General features: G+C 36.0%; 1 protein-coding gene across 1 annotated transcript; it reads right to left on the bottom strand.

Annotated features, from left to right (window-relative positions):
• Nucleotides 1-4,606: 4,606 nt before the first annotated feature.
• On the bottom strand, nt 4,607-24,852 carry LOC134843984 (uncharacterized). The gene is made up of 3 exons (XM_063860408.1): nt 24,580-24,852; nt 13,552-15,434; nt 4,607-7,613 (listed from the first exon to the last, which is right to left on the bottom strand). Exons 2-3 carry the CDS (start codon nt 13,780-13,782, stop codon nt 4,770-4,772), a joined length of 3,075 nt encoding a protein of 1,024 aa, XP_063716478.1. The 5' UTR covers nt 13,783-15,434; nt 24,580-24,852; the 3' UTR covers nt 4,607-4,769.
• Nucleotides 24,853-26,151: the final 1,299 nt, after the last annotated feature.

The following is a 26,151-nucleotide window of genomic DNA, read 5'->3' as shown; positions in this document are numbered from 1 at the left end:
TTACAAAGTTTTATCAAAATTTACCATACGGACAAAGGGGTCAAGGTAATATTATATTTCAAAACCTTAACAATGAAAAAAACATGCGTTTGAATTCTAACTTTCGATAAAATTATTTGACGCAAACCGACGTTTCGCAGAATTTTTCAAAATATTTCCGATGATAACGATGACATAAAAAATAACAAAACTCAAATACTGACTAAATTATCACACAGAAAACATAACAAATCAACCACTGCTGCTCAAAAAGTTCTTTCAAAACCCAATTGACGAAGAAAAAAAATGCTCGAATATAAAACAAGGAGACCAACTAAAGCTGGCGGTACGAGTTCGATTTTTTAAATTTGTTATAATTATGAGAGATGAGAAGGAAAGTTGCCATAATTTGAAATTTGAGATTCAATCAAAACCATAATTGTTTTTCTAATAAAAAACAAATAGGTGAAAATTTTTGACATTTGGGATTCTACCAAGGAAATGACACTTTTATTTTGAGGCGTAGCAGCTTATGCACCAAGTTGGTTTGTAAAAACCGTTGCCTCGATTTAACCCTTGTTACTAGCCATAACTTCTTTTGATAGAAAATTTGGACGTAGCCGCTTGCACAGGGGAGCTTCACAACTTTTTCATTTGATTCAAACAAAAATCGCACATTTGAGAAGGTAGTTATCGATAAAAATCTGGTGAATGACAAGGAGACGTATCTGATCCAGCAAATGAGCTTTATAGGCAGTTATGAGAAAACTTAAAGTAAACATTACCATAGCAAGTCACTCAATTAGTAGAAAATTATTAGCCGAAAATCTCATGGAAGCAAATAAATCCTGGCCATTAAAAGGTACCTCAAGATTACTATTCAAAAAAAATTGATAAAAAGCAAGAAACTTATTCGACATTTGCACTAATTGTTCAAATACCTCTAATCAATAGCTGAAAATCATTTTCGTCTAACTTTCGCTTCGATTTAGTGCAAAAACCATCACAAGAATAACCCCCCTAAATGTTTTGACTGCCCCGTAGCTTGTTTGTTATTGACAACGAATCATCTTTCGAGCTCAGACGTTCTACTGGAAGATACGAATAAATTCAGAATTTAGCCAAAAAAGGAACTGCCCTTTTTGCTAATACACTCACATCACAAAACCTCAAAAATTACATCAAAAAAGATTCAAATTGCCGCATTCAGATTCGCGCATTTTTAAAATCAGTTAGCCAAAACAAAACAACCAGAGGTAGTAGGCCTATCCCAGTTTTGCAGAAATCAATTTCTAGCGGTGAAAATTATTGTTTTCGAACCAACAAATCACTGATTCAATTTTAAAAAAATTTGCTGAAGCAGACAACAGTTCAAAGGTAGCCTCCCAAGGCCTTTTATTCAACAAAATTATTTTTAGAAGAGCCTTTTTAGTTTGCCATCTTTTCGACGAGCATTTGTTGGGTTTTGCTAAAAAGCTGGGTTTTGCTCGAAAACGCATCAACACAATTTACTAAAAAAAGTAAAAGTTTTTAGAAAGGCATTTGAGAAAAAAAATCAATTTTACCATCACGAGATGTTTTTTTTTGAACAAAACCTCGACAAGTTTTTATCCCAAGTTACCATACGGACAAAAGGCGTTCAAAGCCCTTAAATTTTAGTGTAAAAACTTCGAGCATTGCAACTAATGCAGGGGAGCTTCACTGGACACGTTCTCTCCATTGAATCCAAAATCTCAGATTTAGGAGGATAGTCGAAAAATGTCAAAAAGTCAGAAAGCCATAACTTCTTGTGGAAAAAACTTGAACGTATCCACTTATACAGAAGAGTTTCTCCGTACCCTTTTGTTTTCGATTAAATCCAAAAATTTAGATTCCGGAAAGCGTTTTTTTTTTCATAGAAATCAAAACGTTTCAAGAAAAGGTAAAAATCAAAAAACCGAAATCTTGGCTTTTTCAGTGAGCCATAACTTTCAAGTGAAATTTTTTTTTTCACACAACCCCTTCAATCCATTGAACTAACCAACATCTCGAACATGGGAAGGTAGCTTCCGAGAAAATGAAGAAAGAATTCAAAAGAGGTCTAAAATCCCACCCGACAGACTTTTTCGAGGGCTGTATGGAGAAAATGTGTTAAGGTAAAAAAAGACTAGAGGATTATGCCTGCAGACAGAGGAGTGGGAGGTGCATCGATTGGCTCACTGTTTTGGAAATCAAAACAGAAGTTTTTGTGAGCAAAATTAGTATTTTTGAATAATGAAAAATTTTCCAAAGCGTCTCAAAATAAAATGGAAAACAAAAAAAAACAAATCCCGCACATTTTCATGATACCTGTTTTTTATCAAAAGCAGGAAATTCTCCCGTTCAAGGAAAAAGAAAAACAGCAAAAACTTGCAAAGAAAAAAAAACTTTTATGATTTTGGATTGTGCAGCCGTTTAGAGATTATCGACCCTTCAAATTAGTTAACCAATTGGCTGAGCATTTTTTGTTACGCTGAAGAACAATATTTGTCATTCGTATTTCAATTGTTTCGCGAAAAAAATTGTTTATTAGCTGCAATCAGTAACAAAAAATCATCTTTCCCGAAATTAAATTTTTAGCTCTGATATTCTTTCTTGTCTGGCATTGTTTTGACGATGGCTACAAAGAGACTGATGGCTGCTAAAGTTTCAAACTAAAAACTTAACTTTGACTGATTTTTTACAGATTTGCTACAAATGAATCAGTGCGGGAAAATGAATCGTGTAAATTATGGAACATCAACATGCGCTTTAGTTAAATTTAGGTAAACCTTTTTAAAAGTGATCGACTTTTTTTAAAAATGCTATATTGCAGTAGTATTGTCAACCCACTTGTTGATCTTTCATCAGCCTACTTGCATTTTAAATTGGCATGAGCTTTAGGAATCAAGTGAGGGACTAATTGTTACATTGAACAGACCAAGTGGAGGAAGGGTAGAAGTAGAGAATACGATGGTTGAGAGGAAGATCAGTCGGTAAGGTCCTCTTCTGTTCAAGCTGAAAATGGCGAACTTAGCCACTTATCTTTTCATGATTAAGATGAGCGATTTGAAATATCATAATAATAAAAGTAGGAAGGAAGCTTTGGGAGAAAAATGAAAAAAAAAAAACTGAATGAAAATGTTTCAATTTGTTCACTCTTTGTTTTGTTCACTCCTCGTTTTATTTTTGCACATCTTTTTGACTTTTTATTTATCATAATCAATGAGCAAAAAATCAGTTGCGTACTATGCTTGCCATTAACTCTTTTCACTCGACCTACCCTGATTAGCCTATCGTTTCCCCAGCATTTACATTCAACTATTTTGATGGCCACGATAAAGTTCAACTATGGTATCGGTTCGTATACCTGAACTTCGTTTTCCTCAAATTTTCGATTTTTTAACACGGTTCTTGTTGCGCTGTTCATACCCAAAAACAACGTTCCAAACTTATCATTTCTGGGCTTAGGTCTTCCTCCGTTGGCTCACTTTCAAATTTTTAGCAGCTCAAATGATTTGAGCGGTAGTGTTTTCAGCATCATTTCGAAACTTTGCCATCGGTCTTGAATTGGGAAAAAAATTTCCATCTGACGAAGCACTGTTTACAGATTACGTATCAAATGGTATAATTCCCAGTCGGCAAAAAAAGTTAAAATTCCCAAATGGCATAAATTTCAAAAAATTCCCAGTGGCATAAAAATTGTAAATTTCCCAGATGGCATAGATAGTCTTAACTTTTGAAAATTGGCAGTAAGATTCAACCGAAAGAAATAAATTGGTTTTTATTATTACAAATTTTGTCAGATTTCTGAAATACTCTCCCAATATTCGTCGATATCAAGCAATTGGGCTTTCAATATTTGAAGTGAGCCTGGAGCCGCACTCAGTTTCAGTACAAAAGCAAAAACATTTGGTTTATAAAAGCATCCGTTATAAAAACATTGCAACCCCGTCCCCTTTGAAAAATTTCAATTTGGTTGATTTCTTTAAATTCTGATAGTTCTACTTGAATTAAATTATGATGAGTCATGAGTATTTTGTTAAAAAACATAATAAGGCGTAAAAACTGTCTGGAAAGATCTAAGAGACTAACTTCACGCCTAACAGTTTTCACAAAACTGACGGAATGCAAAAAAAAATCCAAAAAAAGTTATCTTCGCCTGAAAATCTGAGCAATTAAGTTTTGAAAACCGAAACTTCCCGCATTCTCGGAAAGCATTAATAGATAGAAACATATTTTCATTTAGCACGCACTATAAATTGAATAAGCCGATAAAACAGAGGTCGAGACCATTTGAGCCGAAAATACCTTTAGAGCAAAAAAAGACAAAAAATCCGAACGGAAAATTACAAGGAATCAGAGATGACAAATTGCAAGAAATATTTAAAAATAAATCAAATAGGGCAAAAGCTTAAATCGTAAGAAAAACAACGTTGTGGCAACTAAGCTTAACCCGAATTCAAGAACGCTTGCTAATGGCTCTGAAATTAACAAATTTGTCTGACAAAAAACTCCGAGCCCAAAAATTGTCACGTTATTCGAATAATGGAACATGACACTAGGAACATGGGATTATGATTTGCATGCTTTATCTATCTGTTAATGTTATGACTATGGTAATAAGAATAAATTCGCAAATTTTAAATTGGCAGAATTGCTCAAATAAATTGAGAACATTTACAAAAATAGTCATTTAATATGAAAATGTACAACATACCGCATTAACAAAAAGAAAGGACGAATAATAAAATTTAAAGAACAGATAACTAATTTTAGAGCCAGAAGTTCAATCAGACTTCGAGTTCCATAGACGGATTAAATAGTACTGCACCTGGACTGCTAGAAGACCCGCTGCCTCCGCCATGCGGCGACAACTTGGGCGGTAGGTGTGGGTGTCTGGAATTAGTGTGTGTGCCTGGACCCAGCAGCTGGATGCCTGCCACCTTGTTAGTTCCACTTCCCACCACTGCTGTGTACTGTGCATTGGGAGTGACGGCTGACCCATTACACATTGACATCGGAGCCTGGTGGTGCATGGGAGCCGGGGGCGGAGGGGGAGGTTGTTGTTGGTTCGGAGAATGACTGGCCCAAGTCCCTGCCGGCGAATCGCTGCTGTGGTCATTGAAGTTCAAATCACTACTGGGAGAGTTAGCACTAGAGGGCGAAAAAGTGTTCACGTGGTGGTTGTTTGCCCCCATCATTCCTCGCAAGTTCTGTTGCATCTGCTGGCCTTGGATTTCGGCTAAGGCTGTCATCTGTCTGAAACTACTCGAGGAACTGGAGCGGGGCGAGTCGCTCTGATAGGAAGCTGGACCATTCACGCCATTCGAGGCAGCATTCATTGAGACGTGGTTTTTCAGAGGTTGGCTGTTGTAATTGTGCACTGCTTGATTTCCGAGTTCGTTGAAATGCTGACCTCTCTGGATTCGTTTTTCGTCGCAGACTTCGTCCGAACGCAGCGTTCCATTGGTTTTCGCTGATTGCAGCGCCTCCGAATCCCGGCTCATAGATTTCATTTGATGATAATTTGCGTTCTGTACATTATTGTTAACCAAATAGTTGGATGCACTCTTGAAGTTATTCACGTGGTTATGGTTGTTTAGCGTCGAGTATGTGTGATTAGCGACGTCAACGGTTGCGCTTCGACTCATAGGCAAAGTAAAGGAGTTTCCACTTGAGCTGTTCTGATAGACATACAGTTGAGACATCTGCTCGTCGCTAGGCATCGTCGGAGCAGCGGGAGGTGGAGGCGGCGGAGGTGTGTGGTCTGATGAGCACACGGAACATACGGACAAGGCCGATGCTTGGCCCCCGTGTTGCGGAGGAACTCCGTTATGCTTGTGATTCATTTTGTACGATTTCATATGGCCGCTTTGCAAGTCTACAATTTCCTCAGCAAAAACCACTGGTGGGTTTTTAGTCTTTACAGGCGCAAAATTGCGAGTGTCTATGTTTTTGGGTTTCCTGCCACGTCTCAAGCAGCTGTCGTTGCTTCTCGCTCTCACCAACACTATCGCTACAATCAACACAACTGTAGCTATGATCACTACAAATACAATTGGCGATGAAAAAATTGACTTCCTTTGCATATCAGAAGAACCACTAGTGCCCGCAGGAGGCAAAGACGATGCAATCGCGGAGCCGCCCTGCTCGTTGAACAGTGCAACTTTTTCTACGCACGGACCTAGAAAAGTAGCATTTATTGAGTGCAAGTTATACTTCGCCAAGGCTCTTGTTAGCGCATTACTTGGCTTCACTCCAGAATACTGTGTCAACAAGGTCCGATCAAGATCTAAATTCTCGCCAGCAAGTCTGGAGAAGTAAGTTTGGATTTTCGTCAATTGCTTGTCACTGCAGGGCAAGTAGCCAACCGAGTGGACCGTGATCCACAACTCGAAGAAGTTCAACCCCCTTATGTGGGAGTACTGGTCAACTGTCAGCTCAGAAATATTCCGTTCAATAACTTGTGCGATTTGGGACAGAACGTCCAACTTGATATGTATTTTGTAACGAAACTCATCGAAGTTGTAGCTGAGTCGAAAACCGAACTTATGATTTGGCAGTATTTTGTTCTTGAACACTAGAATTTCCAAGGGTCCTTTGAGTGTAATGAGCTGATTGAACTTGTAAGTACAGGTCATGTAAAATCTGTTGAAGCCTTCTTGGGCACTCATTGGAAGTCCTTCGACGCAGTGGCTCCTGTCATTCCAGTAAATCCACGACTCCTGGTCATCAGAAGGCGGAGTTTTGGTCAACTCAAATTTGAAATTTCCTAATTCTGCTACTGGGATTCCATTCAAAAGCAACGCCTCCTTTGTAATGCATTTCCTGAAGTATTGGCCTTCTGGAATCTGCACTGATTTCTGGAACAGAGTTTTATTCAGTTCCAGCTTGGGAGTGTCGTCTATAAATCCGCTGCCACTGTCCATGTCTGTTTCCAAATCATCAGCAGATCTGACACCCCGCCATGGCCCCGCATTTTCTATCATGCTGTGTTGTTCTTCCAAGGACGGCGAGGGTTTGAATTGAGTTAAAACAACTGAATAACTTTTGTTTAGTCGGCTGGCGTAGCTGATCCAATTTTCAGCCTCAATGGGCAAATAATTTAAAACGGAGAAATTTTTCTCGCACTTCAAAGAGCAAAAAGGTAGTGGGTAACTAATACTAATATATTGCACGAGCGACTGTTTGAATTGCAATTTGTGATTATTGCACAGAATATTGCGATGTTTTAAGTGTGTAAGCAGTGAAAAGGAAGCCAATTTTAAAAAGCGAGGCAGAACTTGACTTGGGTCGAAGAAATCTGAAATTATCCGCAAGAGACTTCGAGGCGCTCCTTCTTGTATAGGCTGACTCAAATGCTCATCCATTGGAAACAGAATCGTAATTGCTACTGGATATTTTCGAGCACAGTCATCATTTTGAGAGCCGAATCCATTCCTAACAAACCCAACTCGTTTCAAGGTCGAAGACTTCACAACCACTCTTATGTTGGGATACAAATCATGTCCACAATTTGAGAACAGATTCCTTGTTCCAATGTCTCTTTGAGCAGGAATTCCTTGCAACGTCTTATTCAGGGCGTCCCAAGTAAGCCATGGAAGCACACAATTGAACAGGGAAGAATCAGATAGCTGAAACAAAGCAAACCATAGAATATCAATGGAGTGCGGTCTGTAATTAGACAACCGCGTAGTCATACTCGTCAGCAAGCAGACAAATATCATATTAAACAATCAGAATCGAGAGGAGAAAGCAAACTTACGAAATAAATAATTATTTATTATTCATTTCTTCCTTGTCTCGATTCTGATTGGTTAATACAGTATTTGTCTGCTTACTGACGAATCCGAATACGCGGTTGTCTAAATACTTCTACGTAGCCAATATCAATCAAATACATCTTAGCTCCAGCTACTAAGACATGGATTCGTTCGAACTAGCTTGGTTAGATAGTCAATTGAGATCAAGCTAGCTGTTCAAAACCCTTCTGTGTACCTTAACTTTTTTAGCCAAAGAACTATTATTACAAAACGGTCCAATCACAGTAATTCAACAGTATTTAAAAAAATTTAGTTGTTAACAATTGGTGAACATTTTGACAGTTTTTTCTGGGTATCGAGAAACTTGAAATCAAGTTAAAAAAAAAGGTAAATAAGTTTCAAAAACAATCGGACCTAGTTAACTATTTCCCCGCCTCTTGCAAAAGTGGTCCCTTAGTTCACTACTACGAAACAAAGGCAAAGCTGAGATCGAATCATTTGCGATACAACACAAATATGAAAAACATAAGTCGAAAAAAAATTTGAAAAAAAACTAGGTGGACCAAAATTTTCGTAAGCCTCGATAAGAGACAACTAGGGGCACAGCTGAAGCTGGAGGTACGTGTTTGATGATTTTTGAAATTGTTATACTAACGCGCGATGAAATGTGTAATTTCAAAAGTTGGACTTTGCCCCAAACCTTTGTTTTGTTTCTATACTAAAGTGAAAAGAATGAAAATACTGAGAGTGAAAATTTTTTTGAGATTTTGGAATTTTTCAAAACATAAAAAATTTTCGATAAAAAATAAGGAGTCGCCGCTTCTGCAGCCGGTTTCTTTCTCGCAACCGGTTTTTTCGATTGAACTTTTCATCTCAGATTTAATAGGTTAGTTTTTAAACGGTCAGAAAATCAAAAATTTGACTTTCCGAAATCCATAAATTTTTTTCTGCAAAAAGCAGGTCATAGCCGCTAAAATAGAGAAAATTCCTGAAATCATAATTCTCGATTGAACGCTTAACTTGAGAATTGAATCGGTAAGTTTTCGAGCCATGTCAAAAATTTTCAAAAAACGGTTAAATTAATGTTTAAGGCCGTAACTTTTGTCAAACAGAAATTGGGCGTCACCATGTATTAAGGTAGGCTTCTATCAACCTGTTCTTTTAATTAAGACTATGATATCAGATTTGGCAGGATAGTTATCGAAAACAATCTTTAAAAAAAACGGAAAATAAATCAAAAATTTGATATTTACGAAAATCATAGCTTTTCGTTTAAAAATTTGGGCGTAGCCGCTTAAGTAGAAGAGTATCCCAGAACTTATAATTTCGATTGAACCCAAAAACTCAATCTTAAAACAACGGTCAAAAGATCAAAAAATTTACTTTTCCGAGGGGCGATAACTATTTGTGTAAAAAATTGGGAAGGGCCACTCAAGCAGCGAACCCATGCAGGCCCCTCTTGCTATCCGTTATCTCCATTGGTCCCACGATCTCATATTTGGGAGACTAGTTTTCGGGAAAAGTCAAAAAAATTCAAACACGGTCAAAACTCAAAAACTAGACTTTTCCAAGGACCATAACTTTATAAGTAAAAAAACTTGCAGAAAAAAAAACAATTCCAAAGCGTCAAAAAAAATGAAATAAAAAACTCAATCCCATACATTTCCATAATACCTGTTTTTATCAAACAGGTATAATCTAGGCAAACATGCCAAGCAAGACAATCAATTAGCAACGGAACGAAACATACCAAAGCCGACAATCTTTGGGCAGACACTGTTGAAAAAAAATTGATTAGATAAAAACTTTAAAAAGTTGTAGGTCTTCCTGAAACAGCAACGAAGAACACTTGCAACTACCATGATACTTCTTTACAGCACAAGATAATTTGTGATGTGGCAACAGCCGACAAAACTTGAACAGATAGAGGAAGTCCGACATCAATTTATACCGGAAAATTTTTTATCAATTGCATACATACTGAAAAAAAACAAGGTCAGGTCGGGATTCAAACCCTGGACCTTATGGTGCAAAGGCAACGGGGTTTCTTCTAGGACAAATGCAAAGAATCTGGACGCTGTTAAGAAAAATTGTTTACGGAAAAAGTCTAGATAAACAATAATCGCATAAGCTTAGCCATTGAATTAGTCCTTGATAAGGATAGATAAAGGTTTCATCAGATGCAATACAGTTACAAAGATCCATACAACAGTTATAACCAGAATTCTAGGAATTGTTAGTCGAATATTCAAATCGTTAGTTAATTATTAACATTATCAACTTTTATGCACTGACATCGATGCAACCAATGCTCGCTTAATAAAAACATAACTCTCATTTAGACCAAAAATTCTGACAATTGTACTCCAAAATAATACATTTCTGCTCGAAAAACAACATTTTGATTAACAGTGAAATAGTACTCTTGCATAAGTTGCAAGCCCCAAAACAACCTCAGATGATTTACAATAGGTAGCTACTTTGAGGCTAGGCCTTTTATTGAACTACCACGCAAAAAGTCATTCAAACGGATTGTTTCAAAAGCTGACTTTATAAAAAGCAAACAATTCCTCCGCTGCGGTAAGAACTGGCTTGAATTGAGATGTCAAGTGCGCATGAATTAATGAGGCCGCTTAACAAGATTTCTCTGCTGAAAAAATGAAAATAAAATTTTGCTTATACAATGTGACATTACCATCATCCTGTCCAAATGAACGTCTCAATCAAAACCATTATCGTCGGAGTCTGATAAAAGCCCTCTATTTCAGTTTTCTGGCACTGTTAGTCTGGCGAAAATTAGTACCCCGTTACTTCAATTTGTCATAATTAGTTTTACAGAGCAAAAATCACTCAACATTTTTAATTTGGAGGTGAAGAACGAAATTAAGCAAACTCGACAACAAAGTTATCCTAAGTTATCCATTAACAAAAGTTTATAATCGCAAGCGTAATCACATAGCGCCAAAAAATTATCAAATAGCTCCGAAAATTTACCTAATTATTCCATAAACAAAAATTTATCAAATAGCGCCGAAAATTTGCAAATCTTAAATTATGAATAGAGGCGAAGCTGAGCTTTGCACCACTTGCAATACAACTTTGATAAAAATCAAACGGAAAAATTTTAAGAAAAGAATTCAAGAAATGGTTTTTGTCAATACATAATTGTAAATAAAAAGCTGTCTCAAGCAGTTCTGTCACCTCTGTTACCTCTACGCCAGATATTTTATTGAATTTGAACTTATTATTAACATGTGGTAAAAAAGCCGAAAACACCTGAGCACAAACCTTTCATGCCTAAAACAATTCAGAAAAAATTCTCAACTAATAAAAAAAAAATTTCATGTCCCTTTTCCCCTCAGAGCACACGCACGCACACACAATTTTTTTCGATCCCCGAACGACGCAATAAAAGACCACTAGGTCGATATAAATTAAGCCGAAACTTAATAACCTGATAAAAAAGACAAAAAAGAAAAAAATTTGGCAAATCGAGTTGTTAAAATTGCAACCAGAATTAAAAACAAATTCCGATTCCGCCGGATTTTTAAAATGCTAAAATACTTAAACCAATTACAGTTGTTTACAGCAAAAAAAGAAACGATTCTTAGATCTGGTAACTAAGCCAACGAAACATAAGCTGACAAATAATAGACCACATTTTTTTTTGAACCGGAACATGTACCGTTAAAAAAAAACAGGTCCTAGTCAGATTCGAACCCGAGAACCTTTGGCATCCCAGTCGTATTCGTTAACTCCACGCTAATTTTACAGTAAAAAGTCTAGTATTCGATTGCATACCATTGCTTATCGCAAGGGTGAAAACTACAGAATTCTCGTATGAAGGCGAAGCCCTGAATTTTTTAACTCGGAACCTGCTCTAGATTGAAATTTTAGTTTTTGCTGTTATATCTCCCCCACATCCCAGATGTTGTTATTTTGAACAACTAAGTAGCCTGAATTTAATTTGAAATCAGTTATTGGCAATATCCCAAATTGGCTATTTTCAGACCATAATCACTTGGTTACAGGAAAAACAAATTTCAAATTTCCAACATAGGACATCAACATCTTTCAGATACTATGGAAAAAGTTCAACTTAGAAGAGTGCTCAAGTACTATAGAAAAGCCCTGAAAGCTCCGACTGCATTTTAAGGGCAATTAAAATATTTTTGGTTGAAAATTGACGGAATAATGTGAACTAGAAAGGAATGTAATCAACATCTGTTCAAATTATAAAACTAAATGGTTTGCCTCAGTTCAATTTGATACGCATTGACCCCTCGCTTTCGCGAGTTATAAGAACGCATTGAACCGCGCGTTGATTAACCCAAATTAGCATTTTTCAAACTACCATAACTTTACGAAGAAATATCACCGGTGAATTTTTTTACATTTGATCTTCGGGAAACAATATCTTTAAAATGATACAAAAAAAAAACAGCCAACTGACAGTTGGAAAAGGGTAATGAACGCAAAAAATACTTGTTTTTTGAAAAGCCTTTAGAAATTCATAGAAAAAGTAGATGGCTTTTCGATTTTGAAGAACAATTTATGATTGACACTTTTTTTGTTGAAATTAACTCAATTTGAGAAAACTGGATCAATAGGTAAAACTTCTATTTCGCTGGGAAATCTGATAACTAATTTCCATTTTCAAAATTAGAAGTCTTACACGTTTTTCGTGACCTTATTGCTGTTAGATAGTGGAGTTTGCTTTCCTTTTAACAAAAGAAATGAATTGAACTGAAAAACAAATCAAAAATCAATCCACGGAAAATCAAAATTGAGCGTGAACGAAGTTTACGACAATCTCCTGGAAAAAAAATCACCAAGACCTAAATAAGAGTACATTTCGTTTATTACTCTTAAAAACTGTGCCAAAACTGCCTTGTTAAAAAGTCGAAAATTGACTGAATAAAAAACCTGCCCAAACATAATATTCTGTTTTCTTCAAAAGTCGTACCACGAACAAAAATTCTCAGATAATACAAGAACAAAACTGGTCCAAATTGAAAACGTCACCAGCACATAGTTTGGACAGCGCGTTCCATTAATTCGTTAAATGTTGCGGTTCAGTTTTTTGTGCGGAATAAAAAGCCCTGACTTGTCTTTCAGTAAATAACTGACTTACAAAACAGCTCTCATGAGGTTATTTTAGTCTTGCTTTAAACGCCAAAAAATCGATTAGTCATTTTTTGTAATTTTTGAGCATCTTTGATTTCAAATGTCCAATGCCGAATTTTGCTCTCTTTTATGGCTCAAAGGTTCGGGCCTAAGGGATTTTCTGCATTTGCGCATAGGCGAGGGCAGTCAAACATTGATTGATATTTCATTTTAATTGTTGGCTCTTGTAGGATCTAGCAATTCCAGTTTCGTCGTGTTAATAGGTGTTACCCGAACACTGTGTCGGCTTAGTTTCCGTTCCTTTTCGCAAATTTTACTACTCAATGTAAATATAAAGCTATCACTTGTCGTTTGCCTAGTGTTCTCTTCAAATTAAAATTCTTTTGAAGCAAAAAAAAAACTTAAAGAAAAATCCCATGTTGAATTTTTGCAGGCTCAATAGCTTTCGTCTGCCAATATATCATATAAAGCTACTTCTTTTTCAAACAGTTGTTTTTTTCAATTGAATTGTCTAATTTATGTCGTCCAATATATCACTGAACACTCGTATTACTAATACTTCGACTTAATTCTGTGTTTTTGTTTTCCGACAATCGAAGCTTTGGCTTTAATGATATCGCAAGTGGTTCAAATCTCCACTTCACCTCTATTTTTCCATAGAAAATTACTAAAAAGTACTCACTGCTAAACTCATTGTCTCATCGCTCGATTCAAACTGGAAGGAAAAAAACTTCCCAACTTCTGCTACCAGGTAACGCGCGTTGAATTTGCGCTGATTTGTCGAGCTGATGCTCACTTCTTTCGTTTCAAAAGCAGACGTCTTCATTTGAAAAGAGAGCCACAGAAGTGCGATCTTCAACAATAACAACAGCGAGAGGCCGCTAGTTCCAGTTGGCATTGTTGGTAAACACATAAAAGCGATAAAATCTCGTCAAATAATTTGTGTTCTATTTATGACTCTTTTCCAGTTGACCAACTTGCAGCAAGAAAATCATATTTGTGCGCGGAGATCAAACCGATAAGAGACAAGACACGCGAATACTTAAGAGAACTGTTACAACAGTAGTTATCAATCATAACCAAGTAAAATATCACGTGAACAGCGGGGGGACGAGTATGTGTTTGAAGGTGGGCAACGAGTGGTTAACCTGATTTGAACAATCATAACCCAGCGGGGAGATTTGAGACACCAAATTATAATAACACTAGAATGCGAATGTGTTCGCTTGTTTAGTTGTGGTAAGAACTGGATTTGAAAGGTTGACTTCGCTTGCTGAAAATGGAATGAGTTCTTTTGGGTGGATTCGTATCAAAAAGAAGCTGCTAATATTCAATTTAATCTAATCATTTTTGAGGCAGACGAGAAACAGTCACTTCAACCCGACACAATTGAATCACATTTCTCAATGATAATTGAATACCTAACACAAACCAAAATAACCTCTAGCAGTGATTTTAAATAACTTGTTATAAATCTTTGGCTCTTTTAGCTGTTCCAAATAAATCTGACATTCATTAACTCGGGTTAAACTTTGTAAATATTGTTAAAGACTGAGATAAACGTAAGCGAAGTGGTGGATTGTTGGGCCGATGGAATGATAATAGAGAGTGTTTTCATTGCATTATAGTTTGCAGGAAACTATTTGAATGCGAAGCGACCGTCCGTCGTCAAAGACAAGGTGGCAAAATTAAGATAGGGAGCAGAGGTGAATGAAAAAGCAAGAAGAAACTGAGGTTAATAAAATGGGACGATAACAATCGTGCTGCTGCTTTTGTCACTTCACAGAAATAACGCTCAGTTGCGCCTCTGCCATTATACAAACACAGGCATACATAAAAATTAGGGCTAATAAAAAGACGCCGACCTAAACTAAAATAAATGCTAAAAAGGCAATCACAACTTATCAAACAATAACCTCAAAAAACGTTTCGATCAAAGGAGCCACAGTGGTAATTTATATGGTATGAAATAATTACCGAATATTGTACAATACGCTAAATGAGCTCTTATCGAGATATTTCAACAATAGGGAGGGCAATTTGTGGCGCTAATTTCCATTTGGCAATAACGCTAGCTTAAAATCCATGAAAAATTATCACCGTTCTGTAAGCACGTAAATAAAACTGTATTCGATGATAAAGCAAGTAGTTTATATTATACACGAAGTAGGAAGTTTATAACCAATAAATATTTAGGTCCTTTCATCAAAATTTCCAATATCGACGTATTGATTCTCAAATGGTCAGATATCTTGCAAATCTTGAAATTTGGAAACAAAAATACTAGTCAGAGCAACATCACTTACCAACTAATTCCAAAGGGTGAAAAATAGAAATGCTGTGAAACAAATAACACTTAGTTCAGTGACATATAAAGAGGGGGAGCTTGTTAGCTGTGTTGCGGCCCTAAGTAGATGGTATATTTCGATGGTAAGAGAGGAAAAGTGACTATTCGCAACAAATAGAAAATGAGTTGGTTAATAAATTTGGCGTGAATTTCAGAGCAGCTTCAGAGGGTCGTGTTGTATATATATATAGTAACATACAAGGTGGTACATTTCTGATCTGAAAGAAAAACAGACTTTTCAGACTATACAATCAAACAGGAATTATTATGTATGAAACTGGGGAGGGATATTTTTAACCGGAGGAGGGATTTAATAAATTATAATTCCACTCAAATTATACTAGCACGCTGGCTTAAAGAAGTTGCCTTGTCGGTTCGGATTAAGTGACAATTTAACTCACCATCTTTCTATATACTAACAACTCTTTTTTTTCTGTTTCTCCATCCCACCGAACTAGTACTCTTTGATTAATCTCCAGCTTACGCTGGTATTTCAACAACATCTATCCAGATTATTATAGTATTTCATCACCGGTTAACCAGCTTATGCTGGTATTTCATCGCCGGTCAACAATTACAAGCACCACCTAGCCAACCCCGCCGACCGTGATTGAGAACTGCTGGAGTAGAGACAGACTACAAGAGACGGTTCCTTGTCCCCTTCAGCGCTTCTACGAGGCACTACTGGAGCTGGTCAAATTCAGAACGTCCAACAGAGCCGACAAAAAGAAGGCCGAAAAAAACTTTCTAGAAAAACTGTTCACCCAGCCATGAATTGCTTTCCAACTAGTCAAATATTTAAAATTTTTCAAAATGTTAAATGTAAATTTCCAAAATAGTCGAAATGTCTTTAAACGCTTTATAATTTCTCTACTGCAGTTGCTACCTACAACTAACAAATCATTTGTCCAATTAAAACTTACCAGATTTTTGAAAACGCAAAAATAATGAAACACATTTCGGCTACTTAAGAGTTTCAAAACTTTTTTTTTAAGTTTCGGCGAAGTTGCCTTTTTGCTGTAGTACCGGTTGCAAAGTAGATCGTTATACTGTACCAGTAAGAACCGGTAAACTTAGTATACAGAAAGGGGTTGATTGAGGTTGTGCAGTGGTGCAGTTAATAGTATCTGGCAACAATAGAGCTTCTGTTATTCCAGTGGCGGCTTCTGTTTAACAGGTTTATAGCTGGGACACAGGTAGTACATCTATCTACACTGATTACTGATTTTCACTATGATGTAATTGCACGGATCCTAATGCTCGCCTAACCTAAAGTTCAAAAAATCCCTCCCCCCGCATAATTTCTCAAATTTTGGAATGAATGCAGAAGATTTTTTTTTGTCATTTTTGATCTCAAAACGGATTCATAAAACATACATTCTTATTGACATCATTCTGAGTTGACATTAATTCCGAACATAAAGAGGAAAGTCCCATTTGCGCCAATATTAGGGAGATGAAAACTGATATTACTAGAGACCAGTATTTTTTAGGCGCAGTGAAAGCGGACCATAATCATAATAAGCAGCCAGCGTCACCACAGCTTAGCAGACCGAAACAATACTACATCGGAACCATAATACCGTATCCATATTTATTTCACCGGTTCACTGGAATTTGGATTGGAATGACGTACGAATTACAATTAGAACATGCTTGGATGGATGCGCCAATAAAAAAGGGTCACTCAGAGAAGAAAACACACGCTGAAAATGACAAAAAAACTCACCCCAAATCTAGATGCTATCATAATAACGCACATCATAATAAACTATGTTCTTACTGCATTTCCACCACGCAAAAAACACTACTTGATGTAAGAACTGGAAAAAAAATTATGCTTTTTGATCTGGTACTTTGGTGAAATGAGGGAAAAAAAACAACCGCAGTAAACTCGTTGTTCTAATTCCCTATTGTTCTCGATCCTAATCGCAACAAAAACAATAAACAAGTCAGACTACTACATGATAGGTTCGTTACTCTATTCGTAATCTATTATTACAGTATTAAAATCAAACCTTTTTAGGATAGAAGGACCGCTAGTAGCAAAATTATTGTCACGTGTCCAATGTTTTAAGAACAAACCAAAAAATAGAAGATAAAAAATAAAAGCTCTGCTTCGACCGGTGTTCCAAAGAAAGTCTTAGTTTGTACAGCCATGAAACAAACGCACAAATATCACAAGGCATCAAATATGATAAAGCACTTACAACGTTTGTAGTGTCTGAATGTATTTAATTTTTCAACAACAGATGTCATTCAGGTTTGATCAAAGCGTGAAAACCAAACTAAGCAAACAGGGAAAACTGAAAAGTTGTATCGAATTGGTGAAACTAAAAAATACTCAAAATCCATCAAATATTAAAACATCAAGGACAAAAATCATCTAGGTGATAAAGTTACTAATTTTCAATTTAAGAAACCCCAGTCACTGAACATGAACGCTGGAAAATTGACCTCTAAAAAATTTGTAGCTCTTTGGAACTTAAAATCAACGGCCCGATCAATTTAACAGTGAGACTTCCCCAACCGATAATTATGACCCCCAATAATTAAGCACCTGAAATTAAGGAACATGACGACTTACATTGAGCACGAGGGGTATGGTGTAGGGACCTTGCGTCAGTTTTTTCCACTTATATGAACTGTGAATTGCTTCAAAAATTAGTTAGTTTAACATGATACATGATGGAAGCAACTAGGGCGCAGAGTGGCTTTCTATGGGCGACTAGATGTAGCCCAAATGTATGCCACAGGAAACCTATTGAGGTGTTCTATTGAACCAGTTTTGGTCGTGATTCAGATTTCAAGAAGACATCTCAATAAAAGTTTCTGTTTCTGGTCCAAGAATTCCCGTTTTGCGACTAATTTACAGCAAGATTATCATTCATGTCAATTGACACTAAATTCCTATCACCCCAATCAAGTTTTATTATAGTATTAACATCAAATGAGCCTTATTATTTGAACTTTTACTATGAATGTGGTCGGAAAATTGTGCTATTTGCACAGCAACAGGCTATCATTGTTGTTCCGACTTTCGATACGAAAGTAACGGAATATTTGTGCTCGGGGTGGGTTTTTTTTTCTTCAGACAAATTTCGACTTTTTAACTAGCCATTTTTGACGGAATTTTTTTTACATCATTCGAAAGGTATTGTTGTTCTGAGCTCAAATTTGAAAAGATATTTCACCTGTGATCATTTTTCGTAAAGTTACGGCGGTTTAAAGATTGCCATTTTGGCCTATTTGGGGGCAATTACGCGCTATATATTTCGCGCTATTAACGCGTAAGCGGGGAGTTAATCCGTCTTAGAAATCGTTCCAAATTGGTTAAAAGAAGCTTATGTGCCATAATTGGTTTGTTACAAGGAGCGAAATCTATCCTTTTGTACTTTGTATGGCGTGTGGAGGGATGATTTTCATTAAAAAATTCAAATTTTAGAATTTTTTTTTTGATTTTGTTTTATTTCATTGAATTTTTAAATGTTATTACTGCTCCATAAACCTTAAAAGGCAGTCGGAACATTCTGGGCTTCGCTCTGATACGAGTAGTCTTGTTGTTCCGACTTTCGATACGAAAGTAACGGAATATTTGTGCTCGGGGTGGGTTTTTTTTTCTTCAGACAAATTTCGACTTTTTAACTAGCCATTTTTGACGGAATTTTTTTATATCATTCAAAAGGTATTGTTGTCCTGAGCTTAAATTTGAAAAGATATTTCACCTGTGATCATTTTTCGTAAAGTTATGGGGGTTTAAAGATTGCCAATTTGGGACAATTAACGCGCGATATATTTCGCGCTATTAACGCGTAAGCGGAGATTTAATCCGTCTTAAAAATCGTTCCAATTTGGTTGGAAGAAGCTTATTTGCCATAATTGATTTGTTACAAGGAGCGAAATCTATCCTTTTGTACTTCATATGGCGTATGGGGGGATGATTTTCAATAAAAAAAATTTCAAATTTTAGAAAATTTTTTTTTCATTTTATTTTATTACATTTTATTTTTATAGATTATTACTGCTCCTTAAACATTAAAAGGCAGTCGGAACATTCAGGGCTTCGCCCTGATACGAGCAGTCTTGTTTATTGTTTGTTTTCCATTTCTATCAGAAACTCGAATTAACTTCGATTTTCCCCACTGTCTGAATGTCCAGCCATGCAGCCAAAAATTATGCACGGACAAATCAATTGCATCAAAACAGGACCACTTAGTTGAGGACGAAGAATTAAGGCTTTGACTTGAATTACTTACTTACGCATATAATGGTTTAAACGTCACTGACCATTTTTCAAAACATCGTTTAGGTTTGTCACAAATTTGACAAACCTAAGTTTGACTTTAATACAACAACCTTAAATATTTTCCATAAGCTTCTTCTTCAACCGTTAAATGATTTATGTGTAAACTAATATTCAAGTGGAAAGAATAATTATTAAAATTATTCAAAATTTTTCGCCATCTCAGCAAACCAAAGGAAACTCGAGAAGTTTGTGTCGTCAGCATGGTATACAGGGATACCTGAATTACCATGTCAAGAGGTTAATGACTAGATTAGATCAAGATAATTGTTTTTAGCAGAAGTGATTTTCAATTTTGTTTACATATTTGTTGTTTACATTTTCCATCAACCATCCTTCTCTATATTTTATTCGCTTTCCCCGACTGTCACCATCTTAAAAAAATCACGCAGTTATGATGCAATTGTATCAAAACAAGCCCAAAACGGCGATGACGAAGATTTTTGGTTTTGAATTGAATTCTTTACGCATAAAATGGTTTAAACAGCACTGGCTTCTATTCAAAACAAATTGGTCTTTTCAAATATTTACAAAAATTTTCGAATTTACCACATCCTTGAAGAAGTTTCAAGAGCCTTCTCTTCGATGGCATAACATGAAAATTTGGTGTAAATGGTGTAAAATTATTTTTTTAAGGAAAAAAGTAATTTAAAATGAAAAGTATATTAAATGAGTAATTTAAAAGGAAATTTTAAATTTTTCTCTGCAAACACAAGTCACAAAACGACATAAAAGCAGCTCTAAAAAGTGTAATAAGAAAAAGTAGATTAAGCCTCGAATGATTAAAACTCATGTTATGCGTCGTGTTCGAACCTGCGACCTCTCAGCCACGGACGCTTAACGATCGTGAAACACTAGCCAAAAATGAAGCAAAGAACAGATGCTATGAAAATTCTAATGCTACAAATTTTGATAATAGCAAAAATGCCACCAAATGAGCTTTATTTTTGCGAGTTAAATTGAAAATAAATTGAAGTCATACTAAAACACTGCGCTCGCTAAAGTAAACATTAGCATTAACAATGAAAAAAAATTAGGTGAACTGTCAAGTGCTCACGGCATATCACAAACATATAAGAGCAAAAAACGCCCTTGTACACAGCTGTTTATTTTGAATAAACAAATTTGCTGAAACAATCAATGATTAAAAAGCCAAGACTAATTGAAAAGAGCACTACGCCAATTTCGTGCAAATTTTGCATAACAATCCGAACGTTTAGGTGACCTTGATTCAAAATTGCCAAAAAATATTTATCTTCTCTTTTCGGATTTTTTTTTGTGTACAGAAGAAAATTATACGTAGAATACGAGGACCAAAAACCGAATGGTCCTATCAAACAGTAACAGAAAAAATATATATTTAAAAATAAAATTCGAATTTTTGACCTTAAAAATAAAAAAAATATAAGAACACCAGATGATCACGCAAACTCTCCAGAGACCCGTATCGCTAAACAAAATCAATTGGAGCACAATTATTGATTTAACAAGGACCGGTTTCTGATTCCAGGAATAGACAAAACACTTGAATTGAATAAAATATAGCTCAGAAAACCGTTACAACGTATGAAGCATGTCTTTGTTTCATCGGATCTTACTTTATTTTTCCCAACCAAATTCAACATCCACAGAAAGCTTCAGAATGGCTTGATTGTCATGTCACTTTTAGATCGTTATTGGAACAGCAAAGAAAAAATTACACACAGAGGATTCGCACCACTTGCGATACAGCACAAAAAAAATCATAATGTCGAAAAAACTAGATCAGATTCAAAACTAGTCTTGAAACAAAAACATGCCAAGACAATAGAATTAAAAATTAGCATCGGAAGATAATTTCCCAAGCGGTAAGAAATACCTTGCCAGAAACCTTTCAAGCCAAAAAATAATCAACAAAATTCAAGACTTATGAAAAAACATTATTTGCAAGTCAAATGAAACAATATGAGACAACTAAGCCGATATAATATAGCCTAAGACCTAAGAAGCCCAAAAAATTGAAAAAAGTTAAGACTAATAAGAAGTTATTAAGCCCCCCACACCACGCCCTCAAAACACAGAAACCCGCACACACAATTTTTCCGCTCGTCAGGGGACGCAATATGAGGCCTATAATAAAGGCCGAAATCTACCAAGCTGAAAAAAAAAGAGAAAAAAACAAAAAAGGCGACGAAAAAACTGTTGTCTTGAAAAATCTGAATTTAATTTCTATTATCATGTTTAGCATTTTTTTCAATCCACAGATGAGCATAAAATTATGTTTCCATTTAAATAACTCAAAATTAGGTCACTAAGCCGATAAAATAAAGACCGAAATCATTTGGGGAGAAAATTTTTTTAAATAAAAAACAAAAAAAGAATTATATACGCTGTCAAGGTTTAAAAAATTTCAAAGAAACAGCAAAGGTAAATCAGAATACTGAAAGCAACTATATTGTATAAAAAAACAAGATTCAAATAAGTGATTTAGTTGGATCGTAAAAACAAAGCGGAAACAAAGCCGACGAAAAGTAAACCGAAAGCGACGAAGTCGAAAATTCAAAAAAATACCAAAGAAATATCATGTAAAAAAACTTGAACTTCGCATTTATTGGAGTAACACTAATAAGGATGCACAGTGAGAGTAATAGACCAACTAGCGCAAATATACGACCCACATACTGCATGCATGTCGTGTACTGCATGCAGCTGAAATCTGTGGACCAAGTTGTTTACGAGAAAAAAGTCTAGTACCCGATTACAATACCCTTGCTATCGCAAGGTTAAAAACTATCAGTTGCGATCAAAATCTCAAAAAAAAATTTCTATTGACTTATTTGAGGGGAGCGTTCAACAATGCCGAAGTATATCAGTGCCGAAACTGAAAATGTGTTTAACAGTCAAAAATTGATCAAATTCGGGAATTTGGAGTTCTTTTGAATCATTGACAGTTTGGCGTGATTACTGTTTTGTTTTGGAGCGAAACCGGCAATTCCGAAATTTGACAATTTACTGAATTAATTGTTCGTTCAGAAAAATTTATGGCGCCGCAGAGGGGTAACTTCAAGCAGCGGCGCCATTTTTGTCTTTTCAACTTCCGTCGATTTGAATATAATTAATTGTCAGCGGTGCTCACGGTACTTTGTACTGCCCCTTTTCGGCCCTTTTGTACTGCCCCTATTTGGCACTTTGTACTGCCCCTATTTGAGGGAGAACAACCAAGGAAACTTTGAATTAAATGGTGGTTGATTGCAGCTTTCTACCCTATTTTAATTGCCGTCTCAAAACCAAGTCAGTTAACATCTAAGCTTGACCAAATACTTAGGAAATAGCAAAGAAGCATGCAAAAACTGAAATATAATTCAAGTGATTGGCCAGATATCTGTCCTGGTCGGCTTATCTTAGGAAAGCTTTCGAAAATATGAAGATTTTTAACTTAGAGATCGGGGACTAAAAACTCTCAGGTAGTAATTGCAGTATATTTGGTTTAATATACTTGCGAAAGAGGAATAAATGGCTTACAATTTGAAGATTAAGAGATCAATGAAATTAAAAAAACACTTAGCTGATGAGCAGAACTCACGACTTGCTGACATTCCATTTCAAAATTTCTCGATTTGAAGTTAACTTCAATATCCTTTTTGGTTCGCTCGTTACCGAAAAGAAAATGTGACATTTCGATTATGATCTTGGTACGTATTACAGTGGGAAAAGACGACCGGGCTCATAGACGGTATCCTAACTTAGAACAAGGCTAGTCGTAGTTTGAGTGATGTCTGTGAATATGACTATTCCATCTAATCCAGGGATACTACAACATAGCCCCAGCTTCCAGGATCCGAAGCCAAGAGGTCTTTCATGCTCCAGATTGGATCTCCTGGTCGCAAAATGACAATGAGCTTTGTCAATTTCCGTCGTCGTTGATTGGGGGTCAGAAAGTTTTATTTCGAAAATCGTTAATTAATAAAACTGCTGGGAGAAGACTTTGAGCTTGTTTTCATGACGTTATATTCGTACCATGCCGCGGCTCAAACAAGGTCACTCATGCTCGTCTACGCTGACAGAAACTGGCGCGAGATGTTCAGAGTCAGTTGAAAAGCTTGTCAGAGTTCTAAAATTCTTCCACTTCGCACGCGAGGTCATACATAGTTTCGGCAACTGTGATGCGCGATTCTTTTGTTTTACCTTATAAAAGTATAGCTGAATACATCAACCAATGTTTTGCAGTGGGTAGGTTAAAGATAATGTCAATCGTATCAGTTCGTTTTGGCCTATGAACCGTTTCGATTCCTGATTTTAACAAAAAAAATTTGTTCGAGTTCGCTTTTGGCTCCAACAAAACACTAACCGTTATCTGATTGAATAAAACTGTACTTTCTAATTGATCCGAAAGTTTAATAGATGGCCTGAGTTTTAGATACCGAGATAAACATATTCTAGTCATTAGAAATTAACTTAAAAAAATAAAAAGCAAATATTAGAATCGGGAGCTTAAATTAGAATCGGATAATTTGACATTTAGGAAAAAACTGAAGACCCAATGACAACATTTCTACTGAGACCAGAACACCTCTGAGTGAAGAAAAGGTGTAAAAAGAAACCCATCAATGAATGAATGAATGAATGAATGAATGAAATAAACTAATATTGCAACATAAAAAAAAATCAGGAGCAGAATGAAAAAAGGCAAAATAACAAAACTGACATCTCGTTTCAAACAACTCCAATTGAATTTCAGGTCAATTGCTATATTAACTCGTCTGTTTTTCAGCCAGAAGTCAAGCTCAAGTCTTTTCATTTATGTTATTGACATGTGCTACAGTAGCGGGAACGACCCCTCAGATATGAGCTTGAACTGAAGCGTATTGAGCAGTCATAGAATGGGAAAAGAACAAAAAAGACACACGTGTTGAATGAGACATGGCGGTCTACTATTTACACGTTACCAACTAATACAAATTACAGTCAACGATGACTTTGATTTACAGATTTTAAGAAGAGCTGAAGCTTCGCGGAGTACTTTCTGATGTAAAGATGGCACAGAAAAAAAGAGTAGCCAGTTTTAGAACTGGTGCACTTACTGGAGTATAGCCTGTCGTCGTTATTATTCCAAGTGGCGTCTTGTGTGATAAGAGAAGGATAATAAGAATGGTATATTGATTAGGAATTGCGTATTACGATGTTTGGCGCAGTTGAGTGTAGTTGTAAGGACGGAATGGTTTAGGTGTCGATCTATCATGAAATATGAATTACGGCTATTGACAAAACGTCTACTTAGGACTAGGTGGATTGGGATTTGGATAAGATAGGCGGAGTTAAGTAAGATAAGAACTAAGAAGAGAAGAAGCGACCTGCTCGCTGTTTGTTTGCCGTGGAAGAAACTGGCGCTGGGATATCACTTTGTTTTCCTGCTTCCCATTCAGCTGTCTCTCCCTTTTCTCTCTTTCTTTCTCACCCTCCTCCCCCCCCCCCCCCCACCCCACTGCTGACCAAAAACACCCCCCCCCCAAATTTGTCTGCAGTTGATAAAATTTAATTCAACACATTTGAATTCACTACATACGCCCATAACGCAAAACACTTAAGATACGCACGACATTTCATGTCTATACTTTCCTTACTCCATATAAATACTTCGACTACTATATTTCTTTCAAATTATGGAGACCATTCAATTTCTCAATCGAGATAAAGAACAAAAATACAACAAATAACGATTCTCTTATATCTATCAACGGAAAAATATATATTTATTGGAGCGATTCTGAGAAATGAATATCTATCAAATTCATTGAAAAGCTTTCAGCTGAAAAACTAACCATCAAATGAAAAGCTATCAGCTGCATAAATTAGCTTTTGCTCAAGAAAAAATTGGGTTTTGCTATTCACTTATTTCGAAAACCGATCCAACCAAAATTCACTTCCATTTAGCCAAAAAAAAAAATGAAGGCCGCCTATCTGACAAAAACTCTTTTGAAAAGTATTTTAACTGCTTTAATCTGATTTTCATACGCCAATTCATCCGCATATTTATTAAATATTCTTCGAGAATTCAGAATTCATAGGTAAACTTATCTTTACGCAGCAAACATTTTCACAGTAAATTAAAAGATCTAACCCAACATCAGAGTATATGGGTGTTAATTTGGACACTGGCTTAGACCGATTGATATTGGGAAGCTGATTGAAATTGCACGAAGAAGCCCTAATAGTAGGAAAACTTGAATCCTCGTTGCTCTCACAAACCAAACTTTCGATACATCAAAGCAACCCTTAGTTCATAGAATGAAAGCTCCTGATAGTGTTTACCTTTGACCCAAAAGTAGAAAGAAACATCTGCTCCCAACTCAGAAACAACAAGTAGTAGTAGTAGTAGTATTCAAAATTACATATGACAAGTCAGTGCTAAATAAAGCGCAACAAGAACATTCGTAAAATGGGATCAAAAATTGCTCCTTTAGATTTTCTTAAAGTTTACCCGAATTGTTGTAATAAACTTATAAAATTGATATGATCTGAATCAACAAACAAGCCGGATAATTTTTACATTTAAGTTCAGGCGCCCTTGACTATGAAATGATTTCAAAGCGCCAGTCGGCAGAACATGGTCTATCTATCAGAAAAAAAATTTTAATTCAAAATTTAAACCAAAT

Source organism: Symsagittifera roscoffensis, chromosome 4 (assembly GCF_963678635.1).
Source record: "Symsagittifera roscoffensis chromosome 4, txSymRosc1.1, whole genome shotgun sequence".
Taxonomy (NCBI): Eukaryota; Metazoa; Xenacoelomorpha; order Acoela; family Convolutidae; genus Symsagittifera; species Symsagittifera roscoffensis.
This window is presented reverse-complemented; position numbering and strand designations above follow the sequence as displayed.